This window comes from Panthera uncia, chromosome D4, assembly GCF_023721935.1.
Source record: "Panthera uncia isolate 11264 chromosome D4, Puncia_PCG_1.0, whole genome shotgun sequence".
NCBI lineage: Eukaryota > Metazoa > Chordata > Mammalia > Carnivora > Felidae > Panthera > Panthera uncia.
In genome coordinates, this window is record NC_064807.1 from 87,921,974 (window position 1) to 87,945,123 (window position 23,150).

Here is a 23,150-nt window from a genome sequence, read left to right on the forward strand (position 1 = left end):
TGATATTTAGGGAGGAGAGTTTCGAGCTCGCAGGCGTCTGCCACCTGGGCCTGGCGGAGGCCCAGGCTTTTACAGCACAACGCCCGGGTTCACCGGTTCAGCACTTTATTTACGCCTCGGAGGAAGATGGAAAATTGAAGCACGCTCTGATGTCTCCCAAAGTCTCCTTTGGGTAAAGAAAAACAAACATGATATCTGCAAATCATTCCGGCGTCTCAGCCTGTTGCCTTACTCGGGGAAATGACTTGAAACGAACGGTTGAGCCTCGCGCCTGCCAAAACTGGGGGCGTCTCCATCAGAACCAGACTCAAATGCCAACCACCCCGGGCTCTGTTCTGTTAAAGGTCACCTGTCATTCTCCACCCAGGCATGGAGATTGCTCCGGAACTCCGATCGCCGTGGCGGGGAAGACATGTTTGTCTTCTCTGATGTCTTACTCACCACGGGCGCAGGCCCGCCTGTTACGGGTTGGGTAAAACCCACTGGACCCCTAATAAGGGCTTAGCATCCACAGGTGAGAACGAGATTGAGACGTGCTCTGCCGCGAAGGACAGTAAGCCTTGACGGGGGCCGGGGCGGGGCGGGGGGGGGGGAGAGGTGACACGAGGGGGATTTTCTGACTGTGCAGGTTATCAGACACTGAAATAGGAGGTCGGGAAAAGTTGTCACTTTCTCCCAAAAGGACACGTTCACCCGGAACGCTGTGCCAAACGCAGAAGGTGGCAAAAGGACCCTGGGGATCTTTCCTAGACTCCTTACAGACAGCGGGGAAGCCGGGCCGACACGGCAGGCAGGACCGGGCGCTCTCCGAAAATTCTTAGGAAATAACTTTTACCAGTATCGCCTGGTTAGGGAATAAGCTGAGCGTCCGTCTTTAACTAACAGAATTACCCACCAAGAAAATGCCACGCGGACCCTTGTTGTATGTCTGCCCTGCCTCTTCCTAAAGATCCCCAAACAGCACCGACCCCACCTCTCGAGGTTCCTGGTCTCTCGCCGCCCGCACACCGGGCAGCCAGCCTTCAGAGCCCTCAGCTGCCCGTCCGGGACGGCAGAACCACGCCTGTGGTCGCCTGGATGGCTGGCTCGCTGGGAATCACTGTGTTCTTCCCTTCTGATAAACCCCGGAGGCCGCAGGGGAGGAGTTCAAAGGTAACGTACATCGTTGACTTCGCTTCAAACGCAATTGCTCTCATGCTCTCAAAGGCAGACGACAGACCTAGCAACAGACGGGGGTTAACCCAGGAAGCAAGCGGCACGGACCTGCCACATTCGCTCAGAATCCTCCTCACCAGATTTTCTTATGCAAACACTGGAAATAAGTGCTAAAATGTCAACGGTCCCCAGGCTGGAAAATAATGGAAAAGCCTTCCTTTTTTCCCCTTCGGTTCTTCTTTACTGGAAGATTAAAATGCGGTGGCTGCAGGGGCCGTGGGCTGCCGGCCCCTTCACCACCATTATGGGCCACGTCCTGGGGGCTCGAGGCCCAGGGGTGCTCGTCCTTCCTTACTCCAGGCCGGGTGATCCAGCCGCCGCCTCTGGGAACCACGGCCTGGCCTCGCCTCCAGCCCCCAAGGTGGCCACCGAATTCCCATCCCCCGCTGGGATTTAGGTGGGTTAGAGGTTAGTGCCAGGCTGCTCTCGGAGCCTGCGGGCAGCGTGTGGGTGGCCGGGCGCTAGCGACAGTGAGCAGCGCCGTGGGAACCTAGCTGGTGGCCCGGGAAGATGATGCCTCGGGCACGTGGGGGCCGCCGGTGGATGGTGGATACGAAAGTGAGGACAAATTGGTCCACAGGACAGGGCCAGGACGCCAGAGCGCGCACGGGCAGGCCTTTCAGACATGCTGGGGGGGGTCACCGCACAGTGGACGAAAGGGCTGCAGGGGTGGATAAATGGTCTCCGGGCCGAGCTTAAACCTCCTGAGGTTTGTCTCCCAAATCGCACCTTAACCGCGGAAGGTGGAGAAGGCAGAATCGGGCCAGGCCGGCACAGGACAGGTGCGACGCAGCATCTCACAAGCCCCGTCGTGACCCAGTTTCAAAGTCTCGCCTGGGAACTCTCAACTTCTCTTCTGACACAGCTTGCTGAGCCCCCTCCACTCCCACCACTTCCCTGCGGGGCTCCCACACTCCATCTGGGGACAGCCCCTATGCCCTGCCCCACCCCAGATTATTTAAATTAGCCAATCCACAGAGAGCTCGTAAAACCCAGCTGCGCCCCCCCCCCCCCCCCCGCCCCCTGGCCATCCGCAAGTGGCCACACGCAAGCCGCCTTCACCGCTCAGCGGCTCTTTCCCGTCCCAGCGCAACCCCCAGTGTGGCCCGTGTGGCAGCCACCTCCTATTTGGAACTGTAAGTAAACAAAAGTTCTGCCTCGCATCTGAGTGTCACTGTGTTGTGTCCAGCCGTCGAAAGAATCTTTAGACTGTGGGGCGCCTGGGAGGCTCAGTCGGTGAAGCAGCCGACTTCGACTCAGGTCACGATCTCACGGTTCGTGAGTTGGAGCCCCGCGTCGGGCTCTGTGCTGTCAGCGCAGATCTCGCTTCGGATCCTCTGTCCTTCTCTCTCTCTGCCCCTCTCCTGTTCGTGCTCTCTCTCTCCTTCTCAGGAATAATTTTAAAAACATTAATTAAAAAAAAAAGGATCTTTAAGTTGTATAAAACAACAGGGGTCTCCAACAAAAGTGCGATTTGTTTTTGTCTATTTGCAGAATCTTTCTTCTGCCCCGTGCAGCGTGCCGCAGTGCTGGTGAGCAGGGAACCACCTTCCTCTGACCAGAGGGACACGGTCACAAGGGGCCACAAGGCCTCGCACCTGCCATCTCGGTGAGCTCCAATCTCTCTTCAGAAGCTCTGATCTCCACGGACAGGCTCGGAGTCCCCAGCACATTAGAAATAAGCATGGTTCGCCCGTATGGAGCCCCTGTGATGCCAGGCTCTGTGCAGAGGGTTTCCCTACACCATCTCCTCGAACCCCTCCACCTGATGTCCTAAAGGTTCCCGCCCCTGGTTGTCGGTTGAGGAAACTGAGGCACAGAGAGGCTAATAAGCTGCCGCGGGAAAGTCAGGTTTCGATTTGTAATCTATTGGCAACATCATCTTGGTGGCACACAGCATTTTCCAATTCATAGACCCCTTCCATCCATGTTTTCCCAGCAAATCGAGACGTGAAGCAGGTGTGCAAAACCACGCTGTGAACTGTCGGGCATCTCTGGGGGTGGGAAGGACGGCGCAAAAGAGGCAGCTGCCCAGTGTCGCAGGACAGAGGACAGCCGGAGAGCTGAGGCCGTGGTCTGCCCCTACTCCCACCCCCATGTGCCACGCTGTCTCTTTCACCCTTGACCCCAGACACACTGTTGAGACAATCGCTACTTCCTCCAAAGCCCTTCGAGCCCTCCCCGCGCCACCCTCGTGGAACAAAGTCAGCGGGACCTGGGGAGCCTGGTGTCACGGCGGCCCAGTGACTCCGCTGTTAGGAGGGGTCTTGCGGCTGACGGTCTTCAAGAGAGATCTCTGCCAAAAACAAAGGCGCCCGCAGAGCACACGGGGAACGATATGTATTCCAGCCCATGTCTGGTAAACTCTCAGACTACGGCGGCAAGGCAGGGTCACTTGGGTTCTATTAGCTCAATTAATGAGGAGTAAGATAAGGCTAACACGCTGCTCGTCGGGCGGCTCAGCACAGAGCTGGAGTAATGGAGTTATTAACCTCAGTCAGCCACCGAATTGCGCGGCCGATTCCAACTCCATTTCCTGGTTCAGGCCTCCATTAATGGGCTGTTTATTATCCCTAATCCACGTAAGGATCAGCTGCGGAGATATGAGAGCTTCCTGGAAGGACCGAGTGATAATAAAAAAGAGAGAGAGAGCAGAGGAAGGTAAGAAATCCCCTCTATCTTGCATTTTAATTGTTCTCCAGTCCCCCTGCTGGCTGTCCCCCCGGAGCTTATAGCGCCCTTCTCACTTTGGAACACGCTAGAAAAGGCAAAGCCATCATCCAGGGCTTTCACTGTGTTGTCCCCGAACATACAGTGTCATACGGAACTCAAAAGAACAAGTTTTGAAATCAAATTAGAGAGCTCCGGCGTGGAAACTACAGACCAGTTCAGTTTTATAAACTGTCACAATGCCGTCTCACTCCACTGTCCCATATTTTACAGAATCAAAACCGAGAAATCAAACCAGCGTTCAGCAGAACAATTTAGCAACACCACTAAACGCCCTGACGGTGACCCTCCGGTTTGCCTGGCCCCACGAGGTCCTTCTGGACAAAGGGCGAGTGCCTCTCGGTCTTTTTCAGGGTCATTCTCCTGTGCCACGTGCCGCCGGCTGAATAAGGAGCCAACTGCCCCAAGGTCAGCCCACCCCGATCTTTAAAATGCCTTCTGTGGGTAAGAAAAGCAAACAGCTACTGGAGGAAAAAAATATTTTTAGGCTATCAGGAAATCATGTGTGCCAACCCATAACGAGGAGATACAGCAAATACGCCCTGACGGCCATCCCTTCTGAGTCCATTTGCCATTTTGGTTTCTTTTTATTTTGAACAGGAATTCAAAATCACACGAGTGACTACCAGAAACGTTTTGACGCTCCTGACTGTGTGGACGAATCTGCAGCCCGCCCATGCGGGGTGTGTGTGTGTGTGTGTGTGTGTGTGTGTGTGTCTGTGTGTGATACACTATCACGCGCACACACTCTGTTTTCTCTCTAGGACGGGAGTGCCGTAAGGGTGAAAAGAGTAGAGGCTATTGCCCCGTTTGACACATAGAAAGCAGAGATGACAGTGTTTTTCAAGCCGGCCCGCTGGGGTGAATGTCAATCACATCGCAGAAAGGACAGAACGGAACCGCTCGGAGCAGGCGCTGGGTTCAGGCCTGGTCTGTTCCGTGGGGTCTAAGGCTTCCCCAAGCCAAGTGCCTTTCGCAGAAAAAGCCTGCTTTCTGGGGCCGTTGAGAGGATCTGCAGTGAGATGTAAAGAAACCCGTAATTGGCACTCGGGTATCACCCTCACTCTCAGCAGGATGAGGAGGACGGTGGGGGGCAGGGGGGGCAGGGGAACCAGGAGGGGAGGAAGGGTCCTCAGAGGGAGGGATTCTCGTCAGCGCCAGCGGCAGCCTGGGACCGGCCCGAGATGTCCCTGGGCTTGCTTCAAGGGTCTGGCCCCCAGACATCGGACGCGCTTCTCTGGACGGGGGTGGGGTTCCCAGCCCCTAGGGGCCTGGCGCCGGTGTTTGCCAACCTGCTCCCCTCCCTGGTCTGCCCTCCGCTCCCTGGAGGAAACGGCCACGGGTTTAGCGAAGCCGACGACGCACCAGGCACCAAGTGGGAGCCGGACGCAAGGAGCGGGGACCGGTCACTGCTTTCCCAAGGCTCCTCTGGGCTCCTCTGGATGTGGGACACCCTGACCCGCTAGTTTACAAAATGATGATGAATAAAAATCCCAAAGCACCACCACTCTCTCGAAGGAACCCTGTGAGCAGTTTCCCATTTGCATACAAGGAGCTGGGACACAAAAGCTCGTCTAAAACCTGGTCCTTGGGGGATTGCTTTACAGACCCCAAAGTTAGGGCACCGAAACAGAAAAAGAGAAAGAGTAAAGAGTAAAGAAGACCGCGTCGTAAATAAATTCCACTCGCTCAGCCGGGGTCCCCTCCTTTACCCTCTTCCCCAGTGATTTCCAAGGAATGCCGCGGCAGCTCTGACCTCGGGCTGGCCTCGCAGCCAGACAGGACTGGGGGGCCTTGGCTGCCCAGCCACGTAGCAGGGGAGGGAGGTTCAAGGCCACAGCTTGCCCCGCCCCTCTTCGCCCCACTGAGGGGGAGGGAGGGGGTGCGGAAACCCAGCCTGTCTGCTCCCCGGCAAACTTCCCAACATCAATCAGAATCCTCTACTCCCTCTCTATGGTAAACATTAATTTTAAAGGGAAGGACCGCGCCACAAACTTGCTGCATGAAATGAATTATTTTACAGCCAGGCGGAGGGCAGAGTCTGGATACAGCCTCGGATAGCTCTTTCTTTGTTTCTTTCTTTTTCTTCTCCCTTTTTTTTTCTTTCTTTTTTTTTTTTTTTTTTTTTATGATGTTTTAACAAACTTTATAGCCCATTTTATTTGTTCTCAAATAACTTTTTCTCCTTCTTTGCAACACATCAATTACTTGGTCTGTTTCCCTCACCGTGTGATGTTGGAATCTAGAGATTGATATTGCTTGGCAGAATATAATTTAGTATTATGTGCCACGGGTTTATGAGGTAGGAGTCAAACAAAACATTGCGTTTGAACACTATCCATTTATTAGCTCTGAGAAGAGATTTATATTTGACAAGGAGACAATAACTTTGTTTTCTGATAAGCCAGAGAGGTGTATTTCGGTGTCCGACACAGATCAGCTTCTCCTTCTCCAATAACTCTATTTACTGGCATGAATATATTTTAATAATAAAATTGATATATATGTAAATTTATTTTAATCTAATTTCATCGAACCCTCCTAAAAAAAAAAAAGAGGCTTTGTAGATTGTTTTCATGTCTGAATTATAGATTTCTGTATCGTATTCCCAGATTGATTTCTAGGCTATAATTCTGCCAAGGTTTCCTCCTCGTGTCAGAAACAGCAACGCCACAGCTAGACTGCTTTATAATTGGCATCACAACTGAGCCAGAATTACAGCCCGGATATTCATGCCAATGCCAGGCGGGCTCATTTTAGAATATTTCTCGCTTTCTCAGCCTGGATCTGGACTTGAAGGTTTATGGCTAAAATTACCTTCTGCATTAATCATAAAAATGTTAATTGAAGGCTGAGGTGGGGGGGGGGGGAATGGAGTAGTCAGACCCGAGGAGGAGGAGGAGGAGGAGAGGAAAATAAGGAAAGGTGATGGAGCAGGGGTGACGATGAGACCTGTGTTGGAAACAAACATCTGTTTTTCCCTGTTTGGCCTCCGCCCTGGGGGTCAAATAAATTAAATCAGCATTGTTTACTAAGTCTTTAGAACCTGAGTTTATTGGCGAATGGAGAAATGCTCCCTCGCAAACCTGCCCTAAATCAGAAAGCTTCTTGAGTATTCTCCCCATGTGCTTCTGAATAAACACGGTGCCCTCGCCTGTCTAAAACTGCCGTTTCCTCCCTCGGGGCTCAGAAGAATCGAGCACTGGATCCTTGCCTCCAGCCTCCCCCAAAGTGACCGTTCTGCAACTTCCCAGAGCCTTTCATCTTCAGGTAGACGACCCCCTTGCACAGAAGCTAGCCCACTGGCACCCTAGTGTGTTAAGCTGCCAGAACACGAAGGGTGGACACTTAGCCCCATGGCCCTGTGGCCCCTGGAGGTCCTCAGACAACACGGGTAGTAAGACAGGAAGCCCCGGCCGTTTGCCCCAGAACCAGACGTCTCCGCCTCCCGCAGGAAGCCCTCCGGCCTCAACTCTAGGGGTTGAGGAGAATGCCCCCCCACCCAGAGGGCCGCCTCCTAATCCCCAGAATGTGGGAATCTGTTACTCCCCCTGGCAAAAGGGATTCTGTGGATATGATTCAGATAAAGACCCTGACATGGTCAGATTATCCCGGAGTTTCTGGGTGGGCCCAATCTAACCCCGTGGGTCCTGAAAGCCTGAGAAGTGTCCCCAGCTCTGGTCAGGGGGAGACGTGACTATGTCCGCATGTGCAATGTTGCTGGTTTTGGAGACGAAGGGGTCCAGGGGCCAAGGACGGTGGGCAGCCTCCTGGAAAGGGTGAGGAGATGAATTCTTCCCAGAGCTTCCAGAAAGGGACACAGCCTGCCGACTACTGATTTTAGGCCTACAGCGCTGGGTGACGATAGATTTGTGTTGTTTAAGCCACCAAGTTTGTGGGGATTTATTAAAGCAGTCGCAGAAATAAAATAATATACCAACTCATGCTGTTCTTACGCAAAAGACAGGCCTATTATTCAAGGACAAATCGTTGGCAAAAGACAAGCAGGGAGACATGCTTCCCAAAAAATGGTGATAGACAGATAGAAAGAAAGGAAGGAAGAAAGAAAGGGGGGGAGGGGGGGAGGGAGGGAGGGAGGGAGGAAGGAAGGAAGGAAGGAAGGAAGGAAGGAAGGGAAGGAAAAAAAATAGAGAGAGAGAGACAATGAATACCCTTTGGAAGAAAAATTACTCCAGGAAACCTAAGCACATTTTTCAATCAAGACTTATCAATACACTCAACACAATTTAGGAAAAACAGACTCTACCATGGAAGAAATCATGGAAAAGTTGCAAGATAGAAGAGGAGATGAGCAAAAGCTGACAGAGTTAAGGGAGAAAATGAAGGGAAACATAAAAACATTATAGAGGGGCGCCTGCGTGGCTCAGTCGGTTGAGCATCCAATTTCAGCTCGGGTCATGATCTCACAGCTCATGAGTTCGAGCCCCGCATTGGGCTCTGTGCTGATGGCTCAGAGCCTGGAGCCTGCTTCGGATTCTGTGTCTCCCTCTTTCTCTGCCCCTCCCCTGCTCGTTCTGTCTCTCTCTGTCTCTCTCTAGCTCTCAAAAATAAATAAACGTTAAAAAAATTTTTTTAAAGCATTATAGAAACGAAAAACCAGGGGCCATGAGACAGTAACACAACAGAACATAGTTGAAGTTATCATGAAGGACAGATGGGAAACGAACAAGACATGAAAGCTACTAGAAAAAAATTCCCAATTATGGAAAACAGATGATAGCTATCCGACACGCACACGAGTGGTCTTCCTGGAGAAGAGGGCCAAGCAAATGAGCCAGGAAAATAGTAATATGTGTACTAGAAGAATGTCCTCCTGAAATAACGTACCCGGATGGGATGCATAAGATCTCAGGGAAAAGTCATCAAGAGAAGCAAGACTGAGGTCTAGCCAGTGTAAATGAACTTGGGGGGTGGGGGGAGAGCACGCGAGGGCACCCAGACAGAAGATGCACTTGACCCACCACCCCCGGGGAACTCCTACAGCCCCAGAGACGGCCGAGGACAGTGCGGAAATGATTCAGGAGTGCCGGTGGGGAAGAAATTTGACCCAACGGTTCTTCGCTTTGCCAGATGTTGTTCACAAAAAAAGGTAAAAGAAAGGCACTCTCAAACGGGCAAGAATTTAGGGCGTCTAGCATGCACGTGCCCCGGCTGAAAATGCATCACAGACGACCCATTCAAAGGAAAGACGAATCAAAATTGGTAAATGGGAGGTTGCGTTACGGAAATAGCTGATGTTGAACTCTGAATCCGGTTGAAGACAGGGAACTAAAAGCTCACAAGTGTCATAATTATTGCTGGAGACAACATCATCGTTACATCTCTAGAAAGAAACGCTTAGCAATCTTGAAAACAGGAATGTGTGTCCCACAGACCGGCACAGAACAGCCTGAGGACGTGTGTCCCCGCCTGCCCCTCTTCACGACAGAGAGTGGACCGGCAGGGGCGAAGAGGGAGCACGTGGGGAGCACTCTCTCTTTCTCCTGCACGTGACAGTCGAGAGCCTCTGTTTCATTTGACAAAGTGAGACGTACAAGCCTAACCGTGTACATGAAATGTACAAAGCGTGCCGGAGACACAGACCACCGTCCACATGGATTAGCGGAGAAAAGAGAAGGTAACAACTGCAGTAAGAAAAGTCAAAGAAAACACAAACCAGGAAGAAAAGACTCAGTCGGCGGACGGGTGGCGCGTGCGACTCTTGATCTCTTGGGGTCGTGAGTTCGAGCCCCACACTGAGTGTAGCGTTTACTAAAAAAATAAGTAAATAAACTAAAGAAAAAAAAAAAGATGGAAAACCCAGGGTGCCTGGGTGGCTCTGTTGGTTGAGCGTCCGACTTCAGCTCAGGTCATGATCTCGTGGGTCATGGGTTCGAGCCCCGCGTCTGGCTCTGTGCTGACAGCTCAGAGCCTGGAGCCTGCTTCCGATTCTGTGTCTCCCTCTCTCTCTGCCCCTTCCCTGCTCATGCTCTGTCTCTTTCTCTGTCTCAAAAAATAAATAAACATTAAAAAAAATGTTTTTTAAGATGGAAAACAAAGGAAGCCCCAGTGAAGCATAAAATAAAGTGATAAAGGCAAAAATAAGTGGGATATTTTCAGCTATTCAAGGAATAAAAAAAAGCAGGTTGAGTAAAAAAAGACACATTAAGCCCAATTTCATTCTGTCCGCACGATAACAGAAAATAAGGGAAGCAAACTAGTTGAAAGTAAAACACAAAGAGGCCGCGGGCTGAGTTCCAAGTACAAATGTCACATTGAAACATGCACCAAACTGTTTCCTCCCAAAGCACCCCCCCCCCCCCCGAAAAAATGACTCAAGGGGCTTTAGAAACTGACCCGATGCGACAGAGAGAACGGAGGAAGGGGACACGGAAACAAAATGTCCGGGGCTGGAAAGCAGGTGTGCAGGGGGCAACCAGCTGCAGAGACCCCAACGGCCAACCCCGAGTCAGCAGTAGGAACGGCTGAGAACAAACCCAGCGTTCACCAGCAAGCCCTCAAAGGCTCAGGCACAGGCACCACTCTGGAACCGGTGGCTGAAATAAGGAGGACTGGTTGAAGAGATTAAGCCCCAGATCCCTTCCTCACACCGTCTTGCTGGGCCAGTGTCTCTCCTCCTCCACTTGGGTAGAAATGGAAGGTTTCTGCTCTAGAGAAGGTATAGTTCAGGCTCCTTGGGCCGAGGAATGCCAAGCACAGGTCAGAGCTTGCATCTGTACCGAAATTAGGGGAAATAAATGAAAAATATGCACATGGCCTGCAGCATGTGATGCCTCCTTCCATTTCCGCCTGCCTCCCACTGTCCTGCTCCCCTCTGGACCCCAGAACCTCACCATCCGGCAGGAGGCTGAACGAGTCCTCTTGGACAAAGCTGAGCAGCATGGGGGAGTTTGGCGGAGGGTTCTGCATAAATGGCCCCAAGAGACCGCCCTTCCACGAAGACAAAGTCCACGGGCCACAAGGTCCCACCCACTAACATCTTAATCCCCTACTCTAACACTGGAGCAAACCACGAAGGGTGACCTGACATCTGAAAAACAATCAGACCGACAAGCCAACAAGAGAATCTACTGAGAAAGGACGAGGCCAAGACAGACAGAACCTTGGAGCACGTGGCTGGCTCGGTTGGTTGAACGTCCGGCTCTCGGTTTCGGTTCAGGTCATGATCTCACAGTTTGTGAGTTCAAGCCCCGCATTGGGCTCTACGCTGACAGCGGAGGCTGCTTGGGATTCTCTCTCTCTCTCTCTCTCTCTCTGCCCCACCCCTGTTCTCTCTCTGTCTCAAAATAAATAAGTTAAATAAAAAGACTGACAAAACTTTAACAGAAAGGGGAAACCCCCACCTCCTGCCATAACAAGCCTGTCACGAACATGTCCAGAGATAGAATAATTCATTTAACAAGATCAATAAAATTTAAAAGGAACATTCCAGATTAGCTTCGGGGACAACCAAGTAAACCAGACCCACACCAAAGAAACGAATGAAATCTTATAGTGAAGCTTTACGACCCTGGGGATAAAGGAAAGATCTACCAAGTTCTAGAGGGAAGAAAAAAGGCCACGTACGAAGAACCAGGAATCACACTGGCATTGGGCTTCTTAACAGCAATTCAAAATGGCGGAGGGAAAGCGACTGGGGTAATTCCTGGCCCCACCAACCGACCCCGCAAGTAGGAAGGTAGGATAAGGGCACTTCGGGCCGTACCAAGTCTCAAAAAATGTATCTCCCACACAACCTTTCTCAGGAAGCTACCGATGGATGTGCTTGACCAAAACAAGGCAGTAAACCAAGAGAAAGAAAATCGGGAGACGTGGAAACAAGCTTCCTCACATGGGAGGGGGGCGAAGGGAACCTTCGGGTGCTCGTGCACGGGAGCATCGGGATGACTGTGCACCCGTGGAGGGGGACCTCTTCAGTCTGGAACAAGTGTGTTGAGGACATGACAGCCTCCTTCTGTTAAAACCACAGTTTTTTTTTAAATTTTTTTTTTATGTTTATTTATTTTGAGAGACAGAGAGAGCAGAGGAGGGGCAGAGACAGAGAGGGAGAGAGAGAATCCCACACAGGCTCCGTGCTGTCAGTGCAGAGCCAGATACGGGGCTTGGAACTCGAGAACCAATGAGGTCATGACCTGAGCCGAAACCAAGAGTCAGACGCTTAACCGGCTGAGCCACCCAGGCGCCCCTAAAACCACCTTTTTAACTCGAGGAACAGCTGGAGGCCAGACGGAGGAAGAGTATGGGGCTCGGAAAACAGGAGAAGGACAAAGAAACTCCCGTGATGCCACAGTGGGTAAGTCTGACAACAGCCATGCCGTCAGCCAAGAGGAAACAAAACAAAAAAAACAGTCCAACCGAGAGAGAGGAATCAGAGGGAAAGAAAAAGCCTGCGGCCGACAGATTACATAGCCTGACGGACCTTGTGGCAAACTATTCGGAGGGGCTCTAATAAGGAGTGGAACTAGTTAGCACATAGATACAAAGAAAGGTAGGCAAGCGAAAAAGCAAGGTGATTATGAGCTTCAGGAACGACGAAATAAGAAAAATTTAAAAAGGCAAAACAGACCAAAAGGCGTGCCTTCCGGTGGAGCTGGCCCCTGAGAGCGGCTGTTCTAGAAGAATCAGTGTGTGCCTTCTACCTCTCTGGCCAGAACCTGGGAGGTCCTGAGGCAGACTGCAACACAGACACTCTCTCTCTCTCTTTCCCTCTCCCTCTCTCTCTCTCTCTCTCTCTCTCTCTCTCTGATACCGATGTTTTGCTACTGAGGAGGGGCACAGGGGGCGCTCAGACACCCTGCGGTCGTGTCAAAGACGGTCACTTCCGTCAGGGCGACATTTCACAAGGAACACATCGCTGACCCAAGCCTTTGTGAGCTGCGTAACACGGCACCAACACACACAAAGCAAAAGCTGCAGGAAATAAGGAAGCAGGAGAAATTAATAAAAATGCGGTGTTAGCGGGAAGTCAGCAAATCAGTCCACAGGATGACAGACACAAAAAACAAACACAGCAATGAGGAGACAAGGACAGAGGGGATCTAGGGGGACCTAAGGGGCGCCGGCTGGCTCAGTCAGGGGAGCATGTGTCTCTCGATCGAGTGGTCGTGGGTTCGAGCCCCACGTCGAGTGTACAGATGACTAAAAAAAATAAACTTAGAAAAGAGAAAGTGTGACTTAATAACGTATATTTAATTCTATAACTTCAAATTTAAAATACACATTCTTGGGGCGCCTGGGTGGCTCGGTCGGTTGAGCGTCCGACCTCGGCTCAGGTCATGATCTCGCGGTCCGTGAGCTCGAGCCCCGCGTCGGGCTCCGTGCCGACGGCTCGGAGCCTGGAGCCTGCTCTGGATTCCGTGTCTCCCTCTCTCCCCCTCCCCTGCTTGTGCACGCTCTCTCTCTCACTCTCTCTCCCCCTCTCAAAAGTAAGCAAGCATTAAAAAATTTATAAAATGCACATTCTTCTCAAATACTGTCGAATAGCCTTCCACAGAATGCCAATAATGTTTATTTTAAATTAGAGGTTGCACTTCAACAACTTCTCCACATGCCACGTGACGATAAAAAGCCAATAACGAAAAGCTGAAATGATAACGATAAGATGCCAAGTACCTAGGAACTCAAAAACTCTCCCAAACCAAGTCGCGGTCTCTGCCACGAGGGACCCCAAAACAGCCAGATACCTAGCAGGTTCCTTAATCGTTGCCACCGTTTGCAGGTTAGGACCAACCAGAGAAAGCCACATATGGTCCCCCGGCCAAGCACACGGGGCGCCCCGCTTCGAGGTGGCCGCCCCCCGACCCGGCCTCCCAGGGCAGCACCTCGGGCAGGGCGCACCCGGGAGGCCTTCCCGCTCCGCTGCCGGCCTCCGGGCCACTGCCGAACCCGAGCGGCATGGCGACTCCCTCGCTGGAGCGAGCTCAGACTTCTCAGCCTTTCTTGTTTCCACCGGAACCCCCCTCGTTTCCTCCCACAATACACACGGTGACGGCGTGCTCTCCGGTGCACACCAGCGGAGGAGGAACGCGATGTTCCACGACATTGGACGCTGTTTTGGAACAAATGGCCAGCCATCTGGGGAGGAAGTGCTCAGCCCGTGCCCCATACCCGCATCAGAATATATGCCCGATGCACCAAAGGTTTAAGCGCAAACCGTGCAAGAGGAGAAACGGCGGGAGACATCCACTCACTGGCACAATCCCCTGGGGAAGGCGAGGCTGTCTGGGGTGGGTCGGCATTCACGGGCGAGGAAGCTCGGGTCCCGCGAGGTAAGTGACAGAGCTGGGACCTGAACCCAAGCCCGACTCCTAGTTCACGGGGCAAACGGGGCGGGTGGCCGGGGACGGGGAAGGGGGAGGTGTCGAAGAGCCATGCCACTGCAGGGGCAGTGGAGCTTCTGGTAAACCGCAAGCTGTCACCGGGACCTCGTCGGCCGAGCCCCTGGGGAGGGGGGTGCCCAGCGGCAGCGACCTTCCGGAAGGGGGCGGCTCACCTGCTGGGCCGGTGGCCCAGGCTGTGCAGCATGTGCGCCTGGTCCAGGTCTCTCGGGAAGCCGTGCAGCACCCACCCCTTCTGAACGCTGTCCCGCTGGCTCAGCCTCTGGCCCAGCACCTTCATGATGATGCTGTCAGGGACTGCAGGGAGAGGAGGGCGGGCGGTCACGCTGTCATCCTGGGCACCGCTCCTGACCCAACGGGAGGGTGAGGGAGCATCGGCCGCCTGGGGGCCGTGGGTTCCCTAGCTTTCCTTGACTCTGGATTGACCTGGTGAAGGGTCGGGTTTGGGTGGACAAGGCTGGGGGTGCCCAGGTCCCTCCCAGGCCCCAGCAATTGGAGGAACGCAGGCCGTGGGAGAAGGGAAACCGCACCGGATGACCTTGACCTTGATCTTGACCCTCCCCTGACCTTGACCTTGACCTTGACCCTCCCCTGACCTTCACACGACGCCACACCCATCAGCAGCCAGGTTAGTCCCCGTTCCTGCAGGATCTGGTTTTTTGCAGCAAGAGGCTTTTCGGGGTAACACAGCAGGCCCCCGGTGAAGGTTTACTCTGGATGTTTTCTGCTAATTTGCGGCACATAGGCAACCCCTGCTTCTCTCCTTCCTCCGCTCCTCCCCTCCTTGATGTCTAGAATCAGATCCCTAGAATTGCAGCTGTGGTGAGAACCAGAGACTGAAACACAGTCTCAAGGAGAACGAGATCTTGAGAGGATTCTTGTTTACGTTACCGCAATTGACATTTTCCCAAAATTTACACCTCGCCTCTCAGACTCATTAAATGTCCTGTGTGGCTGATGTACTCCCTTCGAGCAATTTGCACTGCATTTCCTGCACTTTGCACTCATTTTTCCAGAAATACTTGGTAAATATTACCCGTGTTTGCTATAGATGTGGCCCCCGACGAGCGGGCTTCCTTGAGTTGCAGTGAGGGTCTTTGGCAGCTTCTCGGGAGAGGCCCAGCCGCCATGCCAACCGGCCATCCGTGCGTCGGGCAAGTGGCCCTGGTGCACACATCTGGAACCTGCCAAAAGGCCCCAGACTGACGGCCAGGTGAGCACACGGGTGAGAGAGGCAGAAACAGCCGTTTTCCTCCAGGGCCAGGACGTGCTGGTTACGCTCTTGACCAAAGGACCAAAAACCTTATTTGAGTGATTCACATTTCCCTGAATTTGTCCCTTCCCGCACCTTCCAGCCTTTCTACCCCAGGCCCGAGGAAAGATCAGAAAAGGGCATTCGCCCTAGAGAGAACATCTGGCATGAATGAGAAGTTGATGCAGCTCATCCCCTCTCTTCCCCCTGCTTACACCTGCTGTGGCTCCCCAGTGCTCGCAGGATAAGAGCGGTCCCCTCCCCCAAGGCCAGCAGTCCCTTTCAGTCCCAGACTCCTGACTCCCTCCCCGGTGACTCTCCCCCAGCTCTTCACCTCCCCTTGAGTCTGCCAGTCCCTCCTTCCAGAAAGCCCCTCCCCCACACCTTGCCTGGGGCAAGACTTTCCATTCAACCTTCAGGGGCCCCAGTGGAATGGCCCCAGGGGTTGCGGCCAGGTTGGGTTACTTCACTTGCTACCCTCGTCATCGTCATCGTCGTCATCGTCGTCATCGGCTGTCCTCTTGTGATGTCTGCCTCTCCCAAAAGACACTGGAAGTCTTTTCCAGGAGGAAAAAGACTTTTCCAGGAGGGAAAAGACCACGCCCACCTCATTTCCCCCCCATGATTAACATAGTGCCCAGCACGCAGTAGGTGTGGAATAATAAATAGACCGGAGGCTTCTTTTTTCAAAAGCTCCACTGCAACTCACCAAACATGTTAAAAGCAACTTGCCCAGACTCTGGGGAGCCCGGGCGGGAGAGAGGAGAGAACTCGGGCTTGAGGGGCACGCAAACCTAGGGTCTCAGCCCTGCCCTCAGGTGTCGCCGACCGACCTCAGTTGGTCACTCGACCTCTCCAAGGGCCAGCTTGCTCACCTGACGGGGAAAAAGGATGACAGGGTCTGTCCCCGCGGGGTTCACGGTGCACACAAATTTCCAGGCACATGGCAGGCACTCAGAGATGGTGGCTGATATGTTTCGGTTCGGGAGATGTACGTTGGGAAGTAAAACATACTGAATGTGTCCACGTGTCCCCCGTGGTCACGGTGTTCTGAGAACAGACTGCTGGCCGGCGATGCAGGAGGCCAGCTTCAAACGAGCCTTGAGACTTAAACACAGAGACCTCGGGAGAGGCCCAGGCAAGCTCCGAGAGTCATAACGTCAGGGCTTGCCCCCCAGGCTACAGATCCCTGTTGACACAGGGTATGTTGGCTCTCACCACATGGCCCCGCGAGGATTTCGGGTACGGGGAGCCAGCCCTCCGATCACCGTGGGAACAAATAATGCATCTGTTCTCTGATCTGGGAAACCAGTGCCTTGTTTCAGGATAAATATAGATTAAGCACAAAATGGGTTAAGAATCTGCCACGCAGCTTTCCAATCCTAAATATTTACGAGTGTTTTCACCTAAATAAGAAACTAATACAGAAATAAGCCCTTCCCAGCGATCTGTCCAGTGGATAGTTACGGAGCATCTGTGCTATGCCAGGCACCGTGTTGGCCACTATAATACACGGCAAGCAAGGATCCAGGGGCCCTGCCCTCCCAACCTTTACATTCTAGAGAGGGAGACAGCGCACAGATACATAACCACCGCGGAGAATCATAAGTACGATGAAGAAAACAAACCAAGTGATGGGAGCCTGCTGGTTTGGCTCCAGAATGGCCTCTGGGCAGGTCACATCTGGCTGAGGTCCAAATGGGAGTCCAAGTGCACAAAGACCCAGAGGGTATGTTGTAGGAAGACAGGATGGCAAGGGCCCTGGGCCCTGAGGCTGGAACGATCTGGACACATTCAAGTTTCAGAGAAAGGGCCCATGGGGCTGGAGCTGAGTGGTCCGCGGGGAAGTGAGAGCAGACAGGCCCACGAGGCCTTCAGAGGGGAAGGGGGTCTGGGCCACACACAGGCCATCTTGGGAACAATCGTGTGTTTGCCTTCGGTGCATATTTAGTCAATGAACCCATGGGAGTTAATCTCAGGATCCTGGACTTGGCCACGTTTGCACAGGGACCGGCCATCTTGTGGTATCTGCCAGTGGAGCCCCCAGTTGGGGTCCCCACGCCCCGAGGATGTGGCTAATGAAAAGCACGATTTTCTAAGTGGTCAGCGCAAGGCTCCGAAGAGCAAAAATGGACGTCATATAAAGTCCGCGAAGAGCTTGGGCTGAGGACCCTGAATGAAAATCGCCAGCTGACAGCTCCGGCTTTGTAAGCCTCTGGAGAGGAAACCCCTTTTGCTGAGCCCCCAAGCGCGGAGCCCTTCACGTCTGCGGGAATCTGAGCAGCTGGGAGGTGCCACAAGCCTCCGGCGGTTCCCTGTCAGAGTCTGGCTGCGGGGAGAGGGGCCCTTGGCTTCCCTCTCCTAGTCCCGGTTCCGCCCCAACCTGCTTTGACACTCTGAACCTCAGTGTCTTCTGCAGACAGGGAAGGCGGATGGGCTGTGCTCAGGGTGGGGTGGGGGAGGTGCAAGGAGGAGTTGTGATACGGCTGCCTTTTTTTTTTTTATGTTTATTTATTTTTGAGAGAGAGAGAGAGACAGAGCACAAGCAGAGGAGGGGCAGAGAGAGAGGGAGACACAGAATCCCAAGCAGGCTCCAGGCTCTGAGCCGTCGGCACAGAGCCTGACGCGAGGCTCGAACTCACAGACCGCGAGATCATGACTTGTGCGGGTCGGTTGGACGCTTAGTTGACTGAGCCATCCCCTGGGTGCCCCTAGCTGTCTTTTAAAAATCTTTATTTATTTTAAGAGAGAGAGAGAGAGGGAGAGGGAGCAGGGGAGGAGCAGAGAGAGAGGGAGACACAGAATCCGAAGCAGGCTCTGCAGGAGAGCAGAGAGCATAAGGTGAGGCTTCAACTCACAAACCATGAGATCATGACCTGAGCTGAGCTGAAGTCAGATGCTTTAACTGACTGAGCCACCCAGGTGCCCCGGTACAGCTGCTTTTATAAGCATTCCTTGCAATAAAACCCAGAAAACTCCCCTCTTAGTTGCCCTGGATCAAATGTGGGCTGACAGCTCAGGGGTCCAGTGCACTCTTGCTTGGTAATGATGGGACCTCCCTGAACCTCAGTGTTCTCTTCAGTGGCACCTGCCTCACTGGCTGTTGTGGGACCGGCAGATGACTCATTAAAGATGCCAGATCTGGGGCGCGTGGGCGGCTCAGTCGGTTGAGCGTCCGACTTCGGCTCAGGTCGTGATCTCGCGGTTCGTGAGTTCGAGCCCCGCGTCGGGCTCTGTGCTGGTGGCTCAGAGCCTGGAGCCTGCTTCCGATGCTGTGTCTCCCTCTCTCTCTGCCCCTCCCCTGCTCGTGCTCTGTCTCTCTCTCAACAATAAATAAACATTAAAAAAAATTTTTTTAAGTAAAATGAGGGGCATCTGGGTGGCTCAGTCAGTCGAGCGTCCGACTTCGGCTCAGGTCATGATCTTGCGGTCTGTGAGTTCGAGCCCCATGTCAGGCTCTGTGTTGGTGGCTCGGAGCCTGGAGCCTGCTTCCGATTCTGTGTCTCCCTCTCTCTCTGCCCTTCCCCTGTTCATGCTCTGTCTCTCTATCTCTCAAAACTAAATAAAAATTAAAAAAAATTTTTTCAAATAATAAAAAAGAAAGATGCCAGATCTGTTAGAGGTCTTCTGAAGGGCCGTGTGGGTGTATTTTTAGACCCTTCCCCAAGTTTATCCAGATTCCCAACAGATGGGCTACGATGAAGCCATTGGGAAGAGTACGTGACCCTTAAATGTCAAACTTTTTGGATTAAATCTCCCCTGAGCTTAAACCTGACTTTAGGAGAGTGCTGTAGGTTTGACACAGGCTTGCCCATGGAGAAGGGGCTCCACTAGGTAATGAGCTTGCTGGCCAGTGACACCCCGGGTGCATTCAGGCCTCGGCTGTTGGGGGTGAGGGCTGGACCGGGCTAACATTTGCTGACTGGTTTCTCCAACGGTCAGGCCCTGTCAGAAAGCAAGCTGTGCTCCAGGGAGGACTGAGCTGCTCACCTGCAGCCTTATCAGGGCGATGCGGGCTGCTCATGAGGCTCAGAGACCCGGAGGGAATGCCCTGGAAGGTCATCCCCTTGACCTCTCCCATTTCAAAGTTGAAAAACTAAGGCCCAAAAGGGTTGTGGCTTAAGTGACCTCGGCTGGAGAGAAGCCTGACTCCAGGGAACAATGGAAGACGGGATGGAAACACAAAGAGACTCCTTTGGAGGGGGGGGGGGGGGGGGGGGAGTTTGCAAAGATTTCTAGAGGGAATTTCCCAATTTGTGTTGGAAGTTAAGATGTAGGGGCACCTGGGTGGCTCAGTCAGTTAAGCATCTGACTCTTGATTTTGGGTCAGGTCATGATCCCAGGGTCCTGGTATCGAGTCCTGCATTGGGCTCTGCACTGAACGTGGGCCTGCGTGAGATTCTCTCTCTCTCTCTCTCTCTCCCTCTGCCCCTCCCCTACCTGCACATGCTCTAAAATTAAAAAAAAAAAACCCTTAAAAAAAAAAAAAGTTAAAATGTACATGCCTTTCGACCCAGTGATCTCATTTACAAGAACTCACACCTAAAATATAATAGCACCGGCAGGAAAAGACATGCGCCCCAAGGTGTCCATCTCAGCGTCATTTCCAGTGGTGAAGATCAGATGTGATCTACGATGACCTCAGCAGAAGGCGGGTCAAATAAAGGACGGCCTGTCCATGCCACGAGGGGTTATGCCACCTTCAAAAACCGTTTATGTTCACACTAACTTGGAAAGAGGGCTCTGGCAGAAATCAGGGGGGAAGCAAGTCAACAAACGGCTTGTATGACGCGGTCTAATTGCAATACATGTTGGGGCGCCTGGGTGGCTCAGTCGGTTGAGCATCCGACTTCGGCTCAGGTCGTGATCTCATCAGCTGATGAGTTCGAGCCCCGCGTCGGGCTCTGTGCTGACAGCTCAGAGCCTGGAGCCTGCTTCCGATTCTGTGTCTCCCTCTCTCGCTGCCCCTCCCCTGCGCGTGCTCTGTCTCAAAAATAAATAAACATTAAAAAAAAAATACACGTAGACTGTGTATACACACAGCATACACATACACTCGTGCACACACTCCACACGTGCACGCACACACAACAGAGTGGAGGGTCCCTCTTATGCCCTGTGAATCAGACCCAACCCCGCACAGAGCTCAGGGCCCTGGAGTCAAGAGAGGCAGGGACACAAGCTGGTATCCCGGCCGGAAAGGCACAAGGACACGGGAGACACGGGAGGCGGGGCTCCAAGGGGTGGAAGGCACATGTTTCCGGGAAGAAGGTGAACCACACACTGATCCTGACTTTGAGCCAAAACCAAAACCAAGACAAGCCCCTCGCCTCAGGAGTCAGGGAAACACAGACCCTCAAATGAGCATTTCTCCTCCTCCGTGACTTTGAACCACTAATTATTGGTGCATGTTTGCTGCCTCGGGCCCCACCTTCACCCCACCCTTGAAAAGCAGGAACCCCGGTAAAGTCAGGCGCTGTGTCTGGCACGTGGTAGGCACTTAGCAAACACACATTTTGAATGAATAAGTGAATGAATGATGAACGAACGAACGAGCGAGTGAATAGCCCCGTTTCCCAAACTGGAAGGCTCTTTGGTTCCTTAGGTGTTTGTGGCGGAGCTATGGATTGTCCTTCCACGCACGGAACCGGGTCCTGAGGCAACGGAAGGCCACCACGGGCAGGCTCTCAGCGACCCCTTCAGCTACACCACGACCCAGACGCGGATTCACGAGAATGCGTGCTGATGTCTGGGATGCGCTTCAAAATAAAATCCTGTTTTGGGGAGGCGGCGGGACGGGCGGGCGGGGGAGGGTTGGGGGTCTTTGGGGTGGATTCAGACACAACAAGGCAGCACGAGCTCGAGTGGGTCCCCGGTACGGGCGTGGGTCCCCATGGCTTCGTTCTTTTCTTCTCCACTTTTTATGTATGTTTGAAGGCTCCCATTTAAAAAGTGGGGTTTTGTTTAAAGAAAATTATTTAAATGCCTACAGGAGGCTGAAAAGGCCACCGTGAGAGGCTGCTGGAAAGGGACAAAGGACACAGTCTCCCCGGAAGGCCATACCTGACCCCATTAGTGGCTCTCGCTTAGGGGGGCCTAGGGGTGCGGGGTGGAGCCTCCTTCCTCCTGTTACCTCACCTGCTCCTGGAGGCTCTGCCCAGAAGCACGGCAACAGGCTACGTGCCCAGATCTGCCCTCTGGGGTAATCTGGGAAGGTTGCTCAGACCACCCCCCGCCCCCGTCAGCCTCTGTCCCTCACTTTGTGGGGAGGGGGGCTGCGAGGTCATCTCCCAGCACCAGCAGACCCACGTAACACGGAGGGTCTCCTCCACGGAGATGGCCCGCTCCCCCAGAGGGGGCCGGGAAACCTGAAATGAAACACGCCACCCCTGGGCCTCTGGATGCTGCCTCCCAGGCCTCCAACCTGAGCATCCCTCCTGGCACGCTGGGCAGTCCAGGAGTGAGGGGTGAAGCCCGCAGACCCCGCCTCCAGCGCCTTTCCCCAGGCCCACCCCTGCGGCCCCCTACCAGGGATTCAGCTCCGCACCTTTGTTTCGATGCTGCCTTTTTTTTTTTTTTTTTTTCCTGAAGGCTATCGACTCACTTCCCCAACCCCACATGGTCTGACCAGCCAGTTCAGCAAAAACGCAGCTTTTCGGAACAGAGCTCGCTGGCTGTGTTCTGCTGAAAGTTTAAAGGCTCCTTGATAATGCTGTCCATTTACCCTTTTCCCTCCTCTCGGATAGAGATTTTCAGCGCAGCCTAAAGTCTTTCTCCATTGAGTCAGGTGCCTCAGGCTTGATTTCCAGACTTGGCAGTTAACATCTTACCCTGCGTGTAAGCTACTGCCGAGGGCTACCTCTCCGGAATGTCCTGTCAACCCTGAATTTAGCAAAGTGCAAGATACGAATATCCCATTATTTCATAAGGCCACACCACCTGGTTTCAGGGTGTGTGTGTGTGTGTGTGTGTGTGTGTGTGTGTGTGTTTCCTGAAGATCTTCCATAAAAGATGGCAGTTCTCACATTGACCTTGAGGTTATTAAAATCTCAATCCGTTTATTCCCTGCCGGCTGGGTTTGCTTGGCAGAGGGGTTGTGGGGAGCCGTGGTCACAGGCGAGAGGCTCCTAGGCCCCGAAGGGATCCTACCTTGTTCCCTCCCCGCCCACCCCCGCCAGCTCTACCCAGGACACCGGGCCCACCCTCTGTCTTGAAGGGAAGGCTAATTCCTGTTAAAAAAAACCCAGCCCAGGTCAAGTTCCCTCTTGCACCTCAATCCTGCAAGGAGAAAGTACCAATTGAACGGGCCCCCATGAGATGCAGGTACGGACTCTTCCTCCCCGGCCACAGATGTGACGTCTGTCACCCTCAGTCAAGTCCCGCTCAGAGAGCTGCTGAGTGGGAGTCAGGGAGGAGGCGGGGAGAGCACCGAGGCCGGCTGGAGATTCTCCAGTGGAAACGGGAGCCCAGGGGACCGAAGGGCCTGGCTCCTTGCCCAGCTCGGAGCGTTCCTGCGGCACCACACTGCCGCCTGCTGTCCGGTCCTCGCATCCGCTCTCGCTGGCCGGTTAGCGTCCCCGCCCTGGGACTCGGCT

The 23,150-nt window shown here is 53.3% G+C and overlaps 1 protein-coding gene across 2 annotated transcripts in view; it reads right to left on the reverse strand.

The window, feature by feature from the left end:
• Nucleotides 1–23,150, reverse strand: part of AK8 (adenylate kinase 8) — a 126,190-nt gene that overhangs the window by 35,035 nt on the left and 68,005 nt on the right. For both annotated transcript variants that reach the window (XM_049638224.1, XM_049638232.1), the window contains one exon: nucleotides 14,459–14,600. In XM_049638224.1, the coding sequence (XP_049494181.1) occupies nucleotides 14,459–14,600 (142 nt within the window). The remainder of the gene's footprint in view (nucleotides 1–14,458; nucleotides 14,601–23,150) is intronic.